We start from the raw sequence: 19,918 nt of genomic DNA, 5'->3' as shown, positions 1-19,918 counted from the left end.
GGGTCTCTGCTGATGAACCTGGCCTAGCTCCAGGCGCCCTGTGCCACGAGTGAGCCACCTTTCTCTACCAAAGCCAATGCTACCATGCGGATCCGACTGAAGGAAGTCACGGCCCTTGAAAGGAGTCAGTGAGCCGTGTGTTAAGGTGACAGTGAAAGCCTGTCCCAACGGCCGCCCTGGGGGTCACAACAGCTCCAGGACCCGCTGGGCAGGGTCTCCCCAGGAAGTGGGGGCCTGTCGCTGATGAGTCCCGCCAGGCCCGCCTCAGGAGACACGCAGGAGAGGGCTGGAGCCCAGAGCCCTGGGAGAAGCACACACATCCCGCAGTTCTTAAACACAGTCACTCTGGGGGCATCTGGAGCTCTGAGTCTGTCCAACAGTGTGCATTCTGACTGAAAGGATTCCGAATTTCCTGTGTCACTGAGATTATTCTGATTCTTTGTTCTGCAAACTAGTCTTTAACAGGTGCATATTTCTCTCCACAAACAAAAGGCTTAAAAAACAACCAAGTCTGATATTTCCAACATCCCCAAGGTTCCTATGTCACACCTGAAGTGAAGATAAGTGGCGAAGACAAGTGGCTTCAGTTTTTATATGTGTTAGTGTTTTGGATATTTTGAATGACTCTTCTGAAGTTGCAAGAAACTAAGCAGTTATCAAGTAAATACCAGGACCTTCAGTGTTTTCTTTAAAAAAAAAAAAACAACCTAACACACACACACACACACACACACACACTCCCTTCTCCAGAGGTCAACCTACTCCCTCAACACACACCTAGCATTCTGAAAGTTACTCACAGCTACAAACAAGAGCGAGAAAGCCCATGCACACAGGCCTCCCTTCCTCCCAGTTTCCCCAGGCAGCCAGCATTTCAGAAATTCCGCCAGGACACATTCCCAGAGGAGAGAGCACCCCAGGTAGGAAAAGGAGGCCACTGCAGCGCCACAGAAATGCAAGGCGTCAGGTTTCTCTCCAGAGGTGGCTGTGCAGAGACACTTACAGCTGATGGCTGAAGGCTGACTCCCCAGGGTCTCCACTCACCTAATTGCTACAACCACCCTAGGGCAGGAACTACTCCGACCCCCAGAGCACAGAGGGCAGTGAGTGAGAGCGGAGCGGTGGGAAGGAGAGGCCTGAGAGCAGGCCTGGAGCAGGAGGCGGGTGACTGGCGGGCCAGGCGGCTGAGCAATGACAGGGAAAACTGGGAGGGAAAGTCAGGAGAGAAATGGGTGAACCAACCTCAAAGGCCAGGCCAGCCACGGTGAGGATGCCAGTTTTGACTAAGTGAATGGCAAGCCTTTAAGATGTTCCAAGCGGAGGAGTGACGTAACAGATTCCTGTTTTCAAAGGCACTGAAGCAGCACTGTGTTCCTCCTGGGCGTTGGGTGCCGGAGACAGCGGCCTCAGGCTGCAGACCCAAGAGAGCCCCTCCCTACAGCTAGCTCTCCCTAGAGCTGCGGACAAGCCCGGCTCTTGGGCCCTCGCCCCAGCCCCAGCGGCCGCCTCTCCCCGGAACTGTCAGGGCCTGAGAAGGGCAGCAGCACGGGGAAAGGAGAGCTGCTGCTGGAATCCCTTCTCTCCCCCGCTTCCTCAGAGAGGGACACACACCCCAGCCCGAACCTGACCTCCTCAGACAACAGACACACACACAAAGGTAGGTGAACAAACTTCTGGTTTTTATTCGAACAGGACCTGCAATTACCGGCTCTGCACACCTTTGTCTTTCTACAGGATTTTACAGGGAGTAAGAGGTGCACTAAGATCCACCTAAAACAAAATGAAACCCCTGTCTAGTTAACAGTCACCAGAGCCCTGAGAAAATCGCAAAGGTACCGCACGTCTTCTGCACGAAGAAACTGATTCTGAGCGATGCAGTGAAGCAACCTCTGACCGCTGTGGAAAGGAAGCGGGCAGGACAGTCTCTGGGTTCCTCAGGACAAGGGGACCCTGATGAGTGTTTAGCTTCAAGTTCCAGGCAGTGGAGAAGCATCAGAAAACTTTTCAAAGGGACCCGAAATTGGTTTTCACTGAATGAGCACAGTGTGCCTAAAAATGGGGGGCAGGAGGTGGAGGGGAGAAATTAAGTTCCATTATCAACATCAAAATGAATCCACAGTCTCACTGTTGAACCTAAACGTTAAAAAAAATTTTTTTTCCTTACTGATTCTCTAAAGAACATTAGAATACTGGGAATCTGTTTTTTCACTAGTGGCTGAAAACATTTGATTCTATGGATTCAAATCAGTGGTAGGCAAAGCTGGATGCTTATTGGAATCTCATGAAGCTTCTGGTGCGGGGAGGGGGGGGGGGGCCTCACCCAACGACTATCAGAATCAGAATCTCTAGCAGGGTTGCCCAGACATTTCTTTTTTAAATCTCCCCCAGTGAAACTGGTGAGTGACGAGTTAAGAACCACCGGTTTAAATCTCACCATACCACTTGACAGTAAGTTATACTTTTCAAAACAGAGTCATCTGTTTCATTTGATCTGACCTTATTACACAGTAAGAACCACGGCTAAAAAGGCAATAAGGAAAACATCAAAAACATGCAAATCATTTCTATCATGTTTCTCAAACCTTTCATTAAGAAATCAACAGTGGAGATAGCCTAAAAACCCCATCTACAGGGTACCCATAAGACTATACCACACCTGACACTTCCTGCTCAAGAATCTTCCTTATAGACATTAAATTCAATAACAGTTTATTTATAAAACCCAAAAGATTTTACTCAAGGCATTGCTTCCTCCTCAAATTAAAAAACATTCACATTTAAAGCCAAAGCACTATGAAGACAGAACTAATAAGTGCTTTTACGAACAAATCAAGTGCTTTTACTTACAAAGGGCTCAGTTCAGTTCAGTCGCTCAGTCGTGTCCGACTCTTTGCGACCCCATGAATCGCAGCACACCAGGCCTCCCTGTCCATCACCAACTCCCAGAGTTCACTCAGACTCACGTCCATCGAGTCTGTGATGCCATCCAGCCATCTCATCCTCGGTCGTCCCCTTCTCCTCCTGCCCCCAATCCCTCCCAGCATCAGTCTTTTCCAATGAGTCAACTCTTTGCATGAGGTGGCCAAAGTACTGGAGTTTCAGCTTTAGCATCATTCCTTCCAAAGAAATCCCAGGGCTGATCTCCTTCAGAATGGACTGGTTGGATCTCCTTGCAGTCCAAGGGACTCTCAAGAGTCTTCTCCAACACCACAGTTCAAAAGCATCAATTCTTCGGCACTCAGCCTTCTTCACAGTCCAACTCTCACATCCATACATGAGCACTGGAAAAACCATAGCCTTGACTAGATGGACCTTTGTTGGCAAAGTAATGTCTCTGCTTTTCAATATGCTGTCTAGGTTGGTCATAACTTTCCTTCCAAGGAGTAAGCGTCTTTTAATTTCATGGCTGCAATCACCATCTGCAGTGATTTTGGAGCCCAAAAAGATAAAGTCTGACACTGTTTCCACTGTTTCCCCATCTATTTCCCATGAAGTGATGGGACCGGATGCCATGATCTTCGTTTTCTGAATGTTGAGCTTTAAGCCAACTTTTTCACTCTCCTCTTTCACTTTCATCAAGAGGCTTTTTAGTTCTTCTTCACTTTCTGCCATAAGGGTGGTGTCATCTGCATATCTGAGGTTATTGATATTTCTCCCGGCAATCTTGATTCCAGCTTGTGTTTCTTCCAGTCCAGCGTTTCTCATGATGTACTCTGCATAGAAGTTAAATAAGCAGGGTGACAATATACAGCCCTGATGTACTCCTTTTCCTATTTGGAACCAGTCTGTTGTTCCATGTCCAGTTCTAACTGTTGCTTCCTGACCTGCATACAGGTTTCTCAAGAGGCAAGTCAGGTGGTCTGGTATTCCCATCTCTTTCAGAATTTTCCACAGTTGATTGTGATCCACACAGTCAAAGGGCTCATGCCGGATCAATTTTTAATTGTGATTTCTGAAATAATTTTCATTTCTCTTAGGCATGTGAAACTTCAGAAAGTTTAGGGATGGATTTTCATTTTTTCTTTTGGTTTTATATGACAAGTGATGGCACTATACTTTGAAAAAGTACCTTTCAGAGCATGTGACCCTGTGCGTCACAGTGGGTTGTGGAAGGCGTGTGCCACATTTCTACGGATGTGTCTTTCACTTCTTGGCAGATGCTACCCGCGTGACTAGGCCTGAGTCCCAGAGTCCAGTGCAGCTTATGCTGGGCACACTCACACAAGTAGGTTCTACGTCTCCTTTTTAGAGTAAAACAAGGTGCTACTTTAAAAACGACCAAACTTCCTTACCTACACACAGAAGAGGCATAAATCTTCCCTAAAACTCTGACACACGCTTGAAGTCTTCCAACCTACACTCATCAAGACCCTATGTCCAAATGACAAACAGGATAAGAATAAGTAATATAAAATTTAGCCAGATTCTGACTGGGAAGAAAAGGTTCAAGTCAAAAAATACTGAAACATTACAAAGGCATCTGTCTCTAATAAGTGACAACTGAGAAAAATGAAACTGTACACAGATGTGGTGCAGCCGCTGGCAAGGGCGTTTAGCGAGGACACAAACAGCTTCTCTGTAACCAGTCTGACATAAAAGCAAGGAATTCACGGTAGAAGCTATAGTGGCAGACTGATGGAAGCCTATGAAAACATCTCTCATCTGCTCACATCTTTCTGGATTATTTCAAAGTTCTGTCACAAAGTTTAGGTTAGGCTGCACTATCTGTATAGGAAGGAGAAATCCTTTAAAAAATTTCAGAGAGAATATTTAAATGTCTTATACCTACAATGCTAGAATCACAGGTCTTTTGGTGGCTCCCATTCCCTAAGCCCTCTGACAGACTCTTTCATGGTTAAGAGCGTGCAGAGATGTTTCCTCACAGGACTAGAGCAGGCTGAGGAACAACCGCTGTAAGCACATTATACGTGGCCTCAGCTTAACTACAGCTCTGGGCTTAAATACGCCAAGATTTCCCGAATATTATACAAGATATAATTAGCATATAAATTAAGTCAAGAATGTCTGAGTTTATGTTTTACTGATCTACTTTTTGACAATAAAAGGTAATTCTTTTCAGGGAGACCAGACAGTCATTTCTAAATTCACACTGGATTTTGAGATGTTCTTCATATGCAGTAAGTCAGGACAAAGAAAAGAATAATGAAAAAGAACACAATTCTAAGATGTGTCCATAGACTTCGTCAGATGTTAAGGCATTACGGAGTCAGAAAAACCTAAGAACCACTTCTCCAAAATAAATGCGAGTACGTTATTTTCAACACTGTGAAGGTTAAATGCTCTGGCCTCCATGGATACAGGGTAATTTTTTGGCTGATTATCTGGTTTTACAATTGGTTTTATTTTTTAAAATACAATATAAAAATTTGGTAGCAATGAAAAAATGCAGTGTGTTTCTGCCGTGGCGACCTTCACTCGCAGACCAAAATAAGGCATTATCACTAAAAATAAATTAAGTAAAAACAACCCCTACACAACAGCTCAGGAACATCTACATTGAAATACTTGCCTTCCCTGATGGCTCAGGTGGTAAACGTCTGCCTGCAATGCAGGAGACCTGGGTTCAATCCCTGGGTTGGGAAGATTCCCCTAAGAGAAGGAAATGGCACCCCACTCCAGTATTCTTGCCTAGAAAACTCCATTGACTGTAGCCTACCAGGGTCCTCCGTCCATAGGGCTGCAAAGAGTTGGATACGACTCAGCGACTTCACTTTCACTTTAGGCAAAGAATAGTAAGTATTCTTTAACTTTTTATTTTGAAATAATTATAGATTCATAAGAGTTGCTCCCCACCACAAAAAAAAAAAGCACAGAGAGGTCCCATGTACTATTCATCCAATTTTCCCTGCGGCAACAGCTTACTTAACTCTAGAACACCACCACAACTAGGACACTGACTGGTGCACTCCACAGAGCTCATTCGGGTTTCCCTGCGTTACATCACTCATCTGTGTGCAGCGTCCATGCAATTCCATCCCAGGTACAGATTCATTTAGTGACATCAGATGCAGACGTGCTCCATCACCCAAGACTCCTTCATGCTATCCCTGTATAACTACATACTCACCAGCGTCTCCAGCCTGTGGCAACTGCAGGTCTGTCCTCCATCTCTATAATTTTAGTTCAAGAGTTATATAAATGGGAATTATGCGGTATGTAAGTTTCTGAGATTGGCATTTTTTCACTCAGCGTAATTTTCTTAAGATCCATTCAGGCTGTTCAATGAATCGCTTGTTCCTTTTTATTGCTGCATAGCATTTCAGGGCAAGAATGCACCACAATTTCACCCACTGAAGGACCTGTGGCCTGTTTCCAGTCTGGGGCTATTACAAATAAAGTTCCTACGAACAACCACATACAGATTTTCATGTGAAAATAAACTCCCAGAGTGCAACTGCAGAGTTGTATGGGAAGTATATATTTAGTTTTATAACAAACTGCCAAACTATTTTCCAGAGTGGTGTAATAGCGACTCCTCTCCAGCTCTTCTTTCTCATAACTGTTTTAGCTATTTTGGGTCCGTGGCCTTTCCACACAAGTTTTAGAATAATGTTGTCTATGTCATCAAAAACCCTGCAGGGCTTGTGGCAGGAACTGGATTAAACGTATGGATCAATTGGGAAGAAGTGACATCTGTACTACCTGGTTTTCCAATTCATGAATATGATTCATCTCTCCATTTATTTAAGACTTTTTAAATTTCCTTCATTAGCATTTTGCATTTTTCAGCATAAATTATTTTGTTATATGTGTTTTCTTAGATACATAAATTTTCTTTCATAGGACTGTAAATATATTAATTTCAGGCTCCAGATGTTTCTTAATATAGAGAAATGCAATTGGTTTTTGTGTGTTGATCTCGTATCCTGTGATCCTGCTGAATTCACTTATCGTTCCTAGGAATTTTTCTGTAAATATACATCTCGAGATTTTCAAAGCAGAAAATCATGTCATCTGCAGACTGAGGTGGTTTTATTTCTTCCTTTCCACTCTGTATGCCTTTTAGTACTGCACCCAATAAGTGTGGTGAGTGAACATCCTTTTCTTGTTTCCAAACTTGGAAAGCATAAAGATGAAAGCATTCAGTCATTCATCATTAAGTATGTTAGCTGTAGATTTTTGAAGATGTTCTTTATCAAGTTGAGAATGTTCCCCTCTATTCCTAGTTTACTGAGAGTAATATTTTAATGTGGGACAAAACATAGATTTATAAAAAGACCTCTAGTTTTCTGCATACTCACATGCATGAGGACACTTCTTGTAACTCCATACATGAATAACCTCTATTAAATACTGAACTGCAAATTGTGGACAGTGTACTCAGATTTTCTGTTTACATCCCAAAAAGCTTATACACACTGACTTCTACGTCCAAACATTTGCACTGTATTAACATGGTGCCACGTTTTACATAATTTAGCTTTCAATGATTTCTCCTGCATGTTAATTTAGCAAATAATAAGCTAATGAAGAGACCTAATATTTCATCCTTGAAACTGTTTGTCTATACACTAGGAAGCATCTAATATAGGGGTTTTCAGTTCCAAAACTGTAACTTCCCTGGAAGCCTCTGAATCTCAAGTGAGATGATAAAGTTTTCGATATCAAATCTAGTTCATTTTAACTTGAAACTAAACTTCAAAAATGTAGTGAAGTAGAAAGATATAAACAATGTTAGGGTTTTACATCTGAAAAGTTCTGTGCATGATCTAAGAAACAGTTTTTTCATTTTAGAGTTTCTATATTTGAAGAAACCTATAAAGTATAGTTTTGCTTTTTAAAGCAGAGTAAAGTCTTCTGGTGGCTCAGTGGTAAAGAACCCCCCTGCCAATGCAGGAGAAGCAGGTTCGATCCCTGGGTCGGGAAGATCCCCTGGAGGAGGAAATGTCAGCTCACTCCAGTATTCTTGACTGAATAATCCCATTTTTTTCCTTTTCCCTTCTAATTCAGCGAAGTCAACTTAGTTCACATTCTTGAAAGCCAACAGAGGCAACTGCAATCAACAGCTCCCTGAGTATGATCCAGCTCTCTTCCTCCCCACAAGTCTCTAGACATGACAGCAAAGGAAGACGGCACACGGGATCAGACTAAGAGAGGAGCCAGCTGACAGAAGCATCCGTGCTGGTCCTTTCCAGAAGACAGTCTGGAAACAAGAAAGGCTTGCACTTAAGACAGTCACTGCAAGAATGAATCCACAAAAGAAAATTCAAAAGAGAATGACTCCAGTTCTCTCACTCTGTAACTCGCTGAGCATGAACAGGCAGGTATTTGTTCCAGGTGGGGGTAGTGGCTGTGGGCACAGAGGCAGAGGTGTACTGACTGTCAAATACTAAGGCCAGATACCAGGCCACCCTCTGCTCCTCCCCCACATCAACTGGAGGTTACTCAGACATTGTATCTGCAGACTACTAGAGAATCTCCAAAAAAAAAATAAAGAAGTTAAGCACACAACTAACAATCCCCAAGCACCAAGCACACATGAGCAACAGGAGACAAGAACCAAGTGCACCAAGCAGAACACCCAAGAAAACCACTGAGTACAGCATTTCCAGAAGCGAAACCATGCACCACAGATCACACGAAAAGCACAGCCCAACAACGAAAACAAAAGTAACCTCACGTGAGACTCTGCCCCCACAGCATCTGACGCAAAAGATGACGGGAGAGTATCTCTAAAGTTGGAAAGAAAACGATTCTCACTATGTACTTCTATACCCAGTCAAAGTACCATTCAAATGTGATGATACTTTCAGACAAAGACTTGGAAAACTTTTCACAAATCTTCTCTAAAGAATTAAAAACAAAACAAAAGTAATCTAAGATAGAAAGGAGACAAATCAGTGGTAAACCAAAAAATTAGTAAAATTAAGTTCAAAATTAAAAATTTTTTATAAAATAAATAAAAGCAAATAAAGGAAAGTGAAAGCAAACTATAGTTTTCTGTATGGTAGAGGGAATGATACAAATATTAACTCTAGACATTGCAAGTAGACACTAATACAGAGAAACAGACTGCACATCTTGCAAACCACCAGAGGAGGAGCAAAGAGAACTTCAATACTCCAACAAAACACGACAGAAGGTGATAAAATAATAAGGCAGATGAAAAATACAAAACAGTACAAGTCCAAATATTCCAGTAAAAAACAAATGTGAATGGACTAAATTCACCTATTAAAAGTCTTATGAATTATGGACACCTAATAAAGCTACATATTGTTTAAGATAAACCTGAAACAAAATGACAAATGGGATTTAAAGCAATAAGCAAATAAGCACAGTTTCATATTGCTAAAAGTGATAATCCATCACGTAAAATAAATTGTATAGACTTTTATATACCTAACACAGCATGAAAATAACATGTACAAGCAAAAACTGATTAAAATACAAAATTGACAGATTTGAGTAGGGGACTGGCATAATTCTCTCAAAAAATAACAGATAAGAATAAAAACATGGGACAAAATACATAATTAACAATCTTAATTATGTATAAAAACTCTATATGTACCAAAAATACAAATATTTTTATCACATAGGGAAGCGTAACCAAAAATTACTATGTACTAAACCACACGGAAAATCTAAAAATAGTTCCCAAAGCAGAAACCAATCAGGCATATTTGACTGTAATATACTAAAATTAGAAGTTAAAACCAAATAGCTAAAAGGAAGAATAAATGTATCCATTCTGAATTTTTAAAAAACAAAAAATCTCAACAAGAAACAAAGCAGTAAAGTTTAGCGATGAATAACAATGGCTGCAGAGTGAAATTCCTGGGATGTTACCACAGACTGTGGGGGAAGACAACACAGTCTTAGATGTATTCATTAGAAATCAGGATAATAAAGGAAAAAAGCTTTCAAGACACTAAAAAAGAAATCAGAAGGGAAACTCAAAGGTCCTAGAAAGAATAAAAAGTGAAAGAAAAAGTAATGATACAGAAGAAAAAAAGTACAATTAAATAAAATCAAATTTGAATCTTTGAATATAACAAAATACAATTTCTGAATTTTCAATGCTGAGAATCAGTGTACTCTTAAAAAACTTAATTATAAAATTGAACCAAAGTTGTTTTACTTAACAATATCTGATAATTAAGTGATAGATTCTAATCTTTATCCCCAACTAATTTTTCTAAATATCTGTGAAAAATCAGTGATTGATTTTGGCATAATAAACTAATATTACATTAACAGAAATGTGACTTTCCATTTGTTTTTCAAAGCAATTCCATAGTAATTTCAACCACACAATTACACAAAATGCATGGAAATAAATACAAATAATGAAAATGAACTCTATTCAATTCCACTTTACCAACATAAGTTAACCATTTATCAGACTGGTGATTATCTTTTCAGACAATTTTCTTTTCGTTTTTAAAAACTTATGTAAAGTTCCATGATGCAGTATTTAAGAGGAGGGGAAAAACATCACAATGAACACCTGTGCATTCACTGCCCAAAGCATCACCAATACAGCTGAAACCCTGCGGACAGGCCTGCACCTCAGAAGTTAGCTACCTCGATCTCTCATGTTCTTCATACTTCACTGCGTGTACTGCAGCCCTAAACAATGTTTCACACTGCTTTGTATGTTTTAAACTTTTGTATAAATGTTCTAATACTGTATGTTCTCTTTATTCATTTTCTCACTTAAACAAGTTTGTGAAACTCCAGCCATGTTGACATAATTCATTAAATTTCACTAAGCTATAGTTTCACCGTATGAATAATGAACAATTTATTCTCCTGCTGATGAACAGTCAATACTGCTAACAACATTTTTTGAAAATCTCCAGCATATGAGAGCTTCTCTACGGTATACACACAGGAAGCAGAGCCACTGGGTCTCAGCATGCCTACTTAACTTTACTAGCTATTGACAAACTGCCGTCTACAAAGTACAAGAGTTCTTCACGTTGTATAGTCTCATCCACACTTGGTTTTGTCTGCCTTTAGCTTGGCTCAACGGAGAAGGCAATGGCACCCCACTCCAGTACTTTTGCCTGGAAAATCCCATGGACGGAGGAGCCTGGTAGGCTGCAGTCCATGAGGTCGCTAAGAGTCGGACACGACTGAGCACCTTCACTTTCACGTTTCACTTTCCTGCATTGGAGAAAGAAATGGCAACCCACTCCAGTGTTCTTGCCTGGAGAGTCCCAGGGACGGGGGAGCTTGGTGGGCTGCCGTCTATGGGGTCGCACAGAGTCGGACACGACTGAAGCGACTTAGCAGCAGCAGCAGCAGCTTTGCTCAATATGAAAAGTAAGAAACAGGGTCTTACTGCAGTTTTAATTTGCCTTTCCTTGATTATTAGTGAGGCTAAATATCCTTTTCACGTTGACACATTGATGCTTCCTCATCTGCATATTCTTGCCTCCATTTTCAGATTGGTCTCCACTAATCAAAAGATGTCTGCCTCAAATATTCTAATGAAAGACTTCAGTGAAGCCTGGTTATCTGTAGTGGGTAGAAACCACATAGTCTAACATGAAACAGTGCCTTGGTGTACAGAGTATTCAGCATAACATCAGCACTCTTCAGTGCTTACCTTTAACCTTCTATAACCTGTATTTTAAACAATCAGAATGCAAATGAAAGGCTCATTATCTATGAAGTTTGATATCATATGCATGTAATATTAGGATTATTTTTCTAAGATTAAACCTAAAATTTTAAAAGCTGACCACATCTTCAGATTAACAAATCCTTAAAAACTGAAAATAAATTCCTAAATGACCTTCACAACAAATATGATTCCAAGGGGACAAAACTGACACAAGCTGAAAAGCAATACACACTTGTGTCACAACGGAGAAACTCATGACAAGTAAGAGCGTGAGGAAGTGTTAGAGTGAACGGAGCAGGCCGGTGGAATGCCAAGAGTTACCACTACTTTACCACACAGCAAGCACTCTGTTATCAACTTTCTAGCTTATACAAGAAGATACAGTAACCACCACAGGGGTCACTGCGAAAAGTAAACAAGATAACATTCAATACCCGTATCTGATCTAATTCTATTCTTTGGATGATGAATGAAGCAGAGAGGTCAAGTACACTGTTCAAGGTCACAATAAATGATCTCAGTGCCAGAATTCTTCACGCTATACACTGTAATATTCACAGTACCTTTCTAATATGGGTCTCATGACTGTTTAAATGTATTCACAGGAAGGAAATAACTAGAAGTATCTAAAAAAGATAGGAAAAGCACTCAGACCCTAAAAATACAAACAAAACAGGCCGATGAGAGGTTATCTTAAAAGGTAACTTACTCTTTTTCTTTTGTGCTAACAAATATACTTTAGACATTAGCTATCTATAAGGTAAAATAAACTCAGACATCTTTAGGGAAGCACAGCAGTCATGAAACCCAACCTGTTTACTAAGATCCATTTAACAGAAATTCTCTTAGAAATTATTTTCACATAAACAACAACTGATTTGACCAACTACACTTCAGCCAGTAGAATTCAAGACAGCAAATACTGAAAGGTACCCACCTACTGCGGGTGCATCATACTCGTCACCAAGCAGAATTTCTGGGGCAGAATATGCAAGAGATCCACAGCTTGTGGTGAGCTTCTTCCCTGGTTGAAATTTGTTGCTGAAACCAAAGTCTGTCAGCTTTACAAGACCTTGTTTTTCAAAGAAGACCACATTCTCGGGTTTTAAGTCTCTGTGAACCACATGGAGTTTATGGCAATAAGATATGGCGTGAACTATCTGAGCAAAGTACTTCTTGGCCAAGTCCTCATTAAGTCCCTCCTCATGCTTCATTATGTAGTCGAACATGTCTCCTCCATCCCCAAGTTCCAGGATAAGGTAGAGCTTGGTCTGGGTGTCAATCACTTCATAGAGGCGCACGATGTTGGGGTGCTGCACTAGCTTCATGCATCTCACCTCTTGGAAAAGATGGCCAGTGGCTAGTGTGTCCAATTTTGTCTTGTCAATAACTTTTACTGCCACTTTTTCACCTGTAAAGACATGCCTGGCAAGTTTAACCACTGCAAAATGACCTCGACCCAAGGTTTTATCCAGATCATATAATCCAGCAATCTTCCCATCATACCCTCGCTTGAATCCTGCCATGCTGGGCCAACGTGAGAAAAAATATTTAGACTGTTTAAAATGGATCTTCTCATATATCTGGTGAAAATAAGGAATTCATTTTCAATATCGTCATGGACATCTACAAAATAAGAGAAATAAAATTAAGTTTTCTGTGACTTATCCTTTTATAGCTTCACTTTTTGAAAATTTGGCTTTATAAGAAGCTTGAAATAAATATATTGAGACATAAAATGAGTCAGGGGCATTTATAATTACCTATTCACAGATTTAGGGTTTACATTATAAAGCTTGATCATTTAAATGCCATTTTGCAAACTGATACAAAGTTAATCTGTTGAAACAATTTTTGGGTGATGTCACAAGAAAACGGGCAAGTTTGATATGCTTTTAAAAAGTGTTTAAAGAAGAATATTTTCCACAAGTAATTTCAATTAGCATCTTAAAAAAGAAGTCTGGGACTGACTAAAAGGGGAAAACACAACAAATATACACTTGGACAGAAACCAACAACTTCTTCCTGCTCTTCCAAAATGAGCACTATTTAATATAAAATCCCTTCAGTAAAGACTTCTGACTCTCCTGGAAGAGTCTAGTTTAGTCTTCTGGGGTATTTTCACCTACCTCCCTCTCCTGTATCTCCAAAGCACCTGAAACACCTCCATCCCACGTGGTCTTAATCTTACAGTCTTCAGTACACACCATCTTTACCCTGAGACCTCAAGGTCCTTGAGGACTCTATGGGTCCATGTTTTATTTCTACCCTCTGCTAACGCCAAGAACAGTGTTTTATATAGAACAAGTAATCAACATTTTTTCAAATTTTGAAATGCAACTTTTTTCAAAATATTTACAAGTAAATTGTCTGCTCTTGCATCACTAGTACCTAGAACAGTATCTGGTACACATTAGGTGTTTCAATATTTGCTGACTGACGGGTACTTATTCTTTGTGCTTATACGTTATTCTTGTTTCTCTTATGGTTTTCCAACTCTCAAACAAAACCTACCACGATGTGCATACATTTCAAGAACACACAAGCATGCGTTTAAACTATGTGCATGTTAAAGGTTATTTGGCTTTAAAAACCTCATTTTATATGCGAGTTTAAAATTCTTAACCTTTACAGTATAAACCTTAAAATACAGAAATAGGTTCTTATAAATGACCCTGACTTAGAAAAAATTTTAAATGTTTATTATACAAATTAAGACATCATTTTAAATCTCACAGACTAAACTCCCACTATTAATTTTTTTTTTTACAAAAATTAAATAGAATACAAAATCCCATGAAAAATACAGCCATCTCCTAAGACTAGATCTTTCCTATTAGTGCATATTAATCCGTGCAGTGAACCTTTTCTAGCGCTCCCATATGCAGTTTCACATTTTCAGTAACTTTTTATTAACAGTACTTAGAGCAGTTACCCTACTTAGGTGAAAATATCCCAAAAACCTAAACTGCATGTACATAAAAGTTGTTTTTTTTTAAAGCACTATCATTAAATACCTTTAAATCTCATTTTTGCTTAAAAGAACAGAAAAAAGCTAACAGTTAACATTTACTGAAAACCCACTATATATATTCAGTGCAAAACCTGAATCAGATTAGACTGTGTCACTGGACCTTAGCAACCCTAAGAGGTCAGTATTATTCCCATTTTATAGCCAAGAAAGCACTGTGCTGAAGGTTCAAACCGAATTCTTATTTCAAAGTGCAGACCTCTTATAAACATATGACCATTCTAAACAATATTATATTTAGGGTGACAATATCGTGAAAGTTAAAAAAAAAACTCTCACAGTCATTCTCCCATGCAGGCTAAAATGATCTGAATCACATATCTGGGGCCACCTCAAACTTCTCTGTAATTGTAAATTACCCTCAGAGTTTAATTCTGAGTGCTTCACTTAATTGAAAATTGCCCCCAGAGATAGGATTATTAGTTTCACTTTGAGGCACAAATCCAGTGAGTAACTTGGCCTAGGCTATAAGGCCAGTGTGTTAAAGAGCTGAGATTCACCAAAGTCTGTGCTTTTAACCACTGTTCTATACTGTTTCTGCAAATTAACTTCAGAAACAAAATCCTATTTCTATTGAGACTTTTAAAAATGAGAAACGTGCACTGTTAAGATACAGCTTATGTGGCTTTCTCTTTGAAGAAAAAGCAAATTTCTTCTGTACTGTGTATTATCCTTGTCATCTGAGCTGCTCATTTTATTGATAACAGGAAAATCCAAGAGGAAAAAGCTTGCTTTATTTGGACAGCAGTTCCCCAAAAGAAAGTTAATTTAAGCATATTTAATTTTCAAAAACAAAAACTCTAAGCTAACTCCAGGAGGCAGAAAACTATCTTTAAATCTTTAGCTTTGATTAATCATAAGGGAGGTAATAACTCTTCAAATTCTACCTGAGTTTATGTTTCTATTGCACAAGCTTACAAATGCAACTTTAGCTTTCAGAAAAAACCTCTTCAGGCTGCCCCGAAGTTACATAATATTTACTTTTTCATCTATCACTTTAGATGTATTCCTGGAAAGTGGCACAGAAATCAAGGCTTTATAAACAAATTTCAGTTGGTTTACATTTTAATTATTTTTTAAAGATTTATGTATCACAAAGGAATATACAGATATGGGCGGGATCTTTTTTTAGGGTCTCAGACACCCACAGATAATCACTATTCACACGGTCATTTCTCTTTCCAAAACTGGGTTAGCAAAAGGGCACAATGAAATAATTTTTAATCTACTAGCAAGTTCATGGGGAAAAATCTCATAGGGTATCTTCTTAATGACAAGCTACCCTGTAGGAAAATGACTAATACTTTCACTATCAAAGAATTCACTTTGGGGGTACTTTTCTGGATACACATATATATCCCTTTTTCATTGCCTCAAAGTGAAGTGAAATGAAAGTGGCTCAGTCGTGTCCAACTCTTTGCGACCCCAGGAACTATACAGTCCATGCAATTCTCTAGGCCAGAATACTGGAGTGGGTAGCCTATCCCTTCTCCAAGGGATCTTTCCAATCCAGGGATCGAACCCAGGTCTCCTGCAGGGTTAGGAAGGTCCCCTGGAGAAGGGAAAGGCTACCCACTCTAGTATTCTGGCCTAGAGAATTCCATGGACTATCCATGGGGTTGCAAAGAGTCAGAAATGACTGAGTGACTTTCAGTGTCTATCAAACTACAATTATAAACCTAAAAAACAGGAAGTTAGAAATAACTGAAAGTTGAGAGGAAAAATATCCTTGTTATTGAACACCTATTAAAATACTGTTTAATCATACTATCAAGTGTATTTTGAGTTAGTATAGGAAATAATTAGGCTTCCCTGGTGGCTCGGACGGTAAAAGACACTTCCTGCAACACAGGAGACCTGGGTTTGATCCCTGGGTAGGGAAGACCCCCTGAGGAGGAAATGGAGGAAAACCCACTTCAGTATTCTTGCCTGGAGAATCCCCACGGACAGTGGAGCCTGGCGGGCTACAGTCCATGTGGTCCCAAAGAGTCAGACACAACTGAGCAACTTAACACAGGAAATAACTGAATCATTTTTTGATATCTGAGATCTTGCAATGACTGAAAATCATTCTGAACACCAATGTAGAATGTTAAGATGTGGCTTATGTAAAGTAAAGGCGACTGTGTACCAACTCCAAGACATACCCTGCAAACTGCATGTGCAGTAATCCTTGTTATTACTGTGTTTTGTTAGTCTCTTCTTTTTCCTAAAAGAAAATACAAAGATATTAGTTTAGTTCTATTTGTTTTAACTTTTGCTGAAAGTTAAAATATAAACCCTCAGGGTGGACCCAGACAGACAAATAAAAATGGAGAATTTGTTTTCAGTGACCCAGTCTTCCATTATTTTTCTCCCCTCTGTCAACTACAGCCCGTTCAAGGAATCTTTAGGCAACAGGTATTTCACAGTGAAAAGACCCTGATGCTGGGAAAGACTGAAGGCAGGAGGAGAGGGGACAACAGAGAATGAGGTGGTTGGATGGCATCACCAACTCAACGGACATGAGTTTGAATAAACTCTGACAGTTGGTGATGGACAGGGAGGCCTGGCGTGCTGCAGTCCACGGGATCGCAAAGAATCGGACGCAACTAAGCGACTGAACTAAACTGATTTCACAGTGAACAGATACACAGATTGGTCCAGGTAGACAGAGTAAAAGGATTATTCCACTTGGAGGAGGAGGGAATTATAATAAAGAAGAGTAAAGTCACTGTTTTTGAAATGCCTCCTAGGAAATGAGCACGAATCCTCAACGCAAGGAATCTTCACCAGCAGCCAGCAAGGTAGGCACCTGCCCCACAAGCAGCAGCCTGCAGCTCCAAGCTGCTCAGCCAGGCTTCAAAGCCCAACAGGCTCTGCACTAGAGCCTTTCCATCTGATAGTAAAACAGAAACTCCATGAACAGAGAGCATGTGAGAGGGCCACTGATACCTAAGTTCAGGGCACAGGGAGGGAACTAAGGCAACCTTGCAGGTCTTTCCTCAACATTGGAACATCGTATCAATAATTTCAAGTTCTAAACATTCAAACTAGGCCAAGGCACTTTACACAACATACTACAGGTGAGTCCAGGTAATCATTAAGCTCAAGCTCCTATGAGCTCTGGGAAAAGAGCACATGAAGAGGTTGGGGGAAGTAGGAAAGATGAAAGGAGGAAGAAGGAAAGATGACTGTGAAAACAAGTTCACTGCTGGGAATGAGGGGATGAAGAGCAACGGAGACAGCTGCTCACACAGACAGGGCCAAGCAAAGTCATGGGCACAGGCCCACGTCTAAAGAAAGGTCAATTCTGGGATGCCAACCTGCTCCTTCAGCTCCAAGTGAGATACAATAGCTCCTCCCATTACCCACGCCTGCTTCTCTCTCCAACAGACAGTTTCATCCACAGTCTGGCAAGGCAGTGTGATGGTCCAGCTTGGCTGAGGACTGGTTCTGTTAAGGCTAATGACTGGATCTGAACGCCAGCTTACCAGCCACTAGCCACTGGATCTGAGAAAAACCTGACCTCTCTGTATGGTCAGTCTCCTCATTTGAAAACATCAGTAGCAAGAGCATGGCACAGATCGTGGTGAATTAAATCAGTTAGTAAAGGTAGTGTTTAAAATAAAGCCTGGCACAGAGGGAGCAGTCAGTAAATACTAGCTGCCACCATCACTACCATGGTCATGATGATAGTGATCTCCTCCACCCAGGCAGAAATTCTTTCAGTCTTCCACTCTACCTCAAGAGACTGAATTTACTGAGCTATCATCTCTCTTCTGTTTTTAGAAACTTCCCTGTGACTCAGAAGGTAAAGAATCTGCCTGCAGTGCAGGAGACCCAGGTTTCATCCCTGGGTGGGAAGATCCCCTGGAGAAGGAAATGGTTGCCCACTCCAGTATTCTTGCCTGGAGAATCCCGTGGACAGGGGAGCCTGGCGGGCTGCAGTCCACAGGGTTGCAGAGAGTCGTGGACTGCTTGGTTTCCCAGGATGTATTCAACTGGAAATGGATACTGCAGATTGGCAAAGAAATTAATCTCTAGTTGGGTATCAAAGTCTGATGATTTTTCAATAAAGCATCCCACAAAATCCGACTATTTGCTTTTTTCTTTAAACTTTTTATTCTGTATTGGGAATACAGGCAATTAATAATTTTGTGACAATTTCAGGTGAACAGTGAAGGGACTCAGCCATACTCAAATGTGCATGCATCCTCCCCCAAACCCCAGGCGTGATCATTCTATACATAACTATATCTTCTTTATATTCTGTATATTCGGTTTTTTTCAACTGACCAATTACTTTCCTTTCAGTATTTTTGTCTCAATTATGAAAGAGACATCTATGCAGTGTAAGAAAAAATACAATCAGAACATATATAGCGGCAAAAAAAAAGGGGGGGAAGTTTTTTAAAAAAACCATCCATTATTCTACCCTCTGTGATAATCTCTGTTAACATTTTGGACACAGGCTTCCAAATTATTTTCTATGTATAATACATGCCAGACACAAAATGGGGTAACACACACACACACATATACACATGGGGATGGGAGGAAGTTGCAACCATTCTCTAAGTATTTCCACAAAACAAGTTCACTTGAGAAAATCTGGAAAATAGAGAAAAGCACCATAGATGAAAAACAAACAAAAAACATCTATAATCTCATCAAGGATAGCCTCTCTTCAGGCTTAAGTTTATATTCTTTACACCTGGGCTTCTGTACAAAGCTAAGATATTGTATATGAAGTCACAGGACTTTTTCCTCCACTACAGGATGAACATTTTCCATGCACTATGCTCTTCTAAATCACCATTTTTAATGACTACGTTAACTATTATGACATCTTTTAAAACAGCAAAAGCACCAAATTAGACCATTCTAAAGCGGTCTTCTTACTTATGATAGCATATGCTCATACATGGATATGATGTGGCTGGACAGGTGTTTATAATACGGAAATTCGTGTTTGAGAAACAAGTACTGGTATGTGTTGCAAGAATACACTGACGCTCTCCCAGTTTACTAAAGAGAGCAGAAGCAACTCAAGTGTGCGGGTGTGGCTGGAGAAGAGGAAGGAAGTGTGGGTGGCCCTACACACATTTTGCAAGCTGCTGAAAACAGTTGTAAAACCAGCCTCTGTTAAACCTACCGTCAATTTGGAGTGCACCCTGTTATTCTTGTCAAAACTCACTTCTAGCTTTTCCCTGACATCTTTACCATTGGAGTGTGGTCTGTATACCAAACTAAGGTCTCCACCTCACACAGCACGCTCAACAAAGGTGGTTCCGTGTGGGTCATCA

The 19,918-nt window shown here is 40.3% G+C and overlaps 1 protein-coding gene and 1 long non-coding RNA gene across 10 annotated transcripts in view; both read right to left on the bottom strand.

The window, feature by feature from the left end:
• Positions 1–19,918, bottom strand: part of SNRK (SNF related kinase) — a 68,431-nt gene that overhangs the window by 37,885 nt on the left and 10,628 nt on the right. For 4 of the 9 annotated variants that reach the window (XM_069560740.1, XM_069560738.1, XM_069560733.1 and 1 more), the window contains 3 exons: positions 16,778–16,839; positions 13,106–13,225; positions 12,537–13,010 (listed from right to left, as the gene is read on the bottom strand). In XM_069560740.1, the coding sequence (XP_069416841.1) occupies positions 12,537–13,010; positions 13,106–13,178 (547 nt within the window). In that variant the 5' untranslated portion in view covers positions 13,179–13,225; positions 16,778–16,839. Of the gene's footprint in view, positions 1–12,536; positions 13,226–16,777; positions 16,840–19,918 lie in introns of all 9 variants that reach the window. The other 5 variants (XM_069560734.1, XM_069560735.1, XM_069560736.1 and 2 more) reach the window with 3 other exon arrangements.
• LOC138424228 (uncharacterized) lies at positions 1,659–4,091 on the bottom strand. Its single transcript, XR_011250703.1, has 2 exons — positions 2,848–4,091; positions 1,659–2,049 (listed from the first exon to the last, which is right to left on the bottom strand). It is a non-coding gene; the product is annotated as an uncharacterized lncRNA (long non-coding RNA).

This window comes from Ovis canadensis, chromosome 19 (assembly GCF_042477335.2).
Source record: "Ovis canadensis isolate MfBH-ARS-UI-01 breed Bighorn chromosome 19, ARS-UI_OviCan_v2, whole genome shotgun sequence".
Classification (NCBI taxonomy): Eukaryota; Metazoa; Chordata; class Mammalia; order Artiodactyla; family Bovidae; genus Ovis; species Ovis canadensis.
This window is presented reverse-complemented; position numbering and strand designations above follow the sequence as displayed.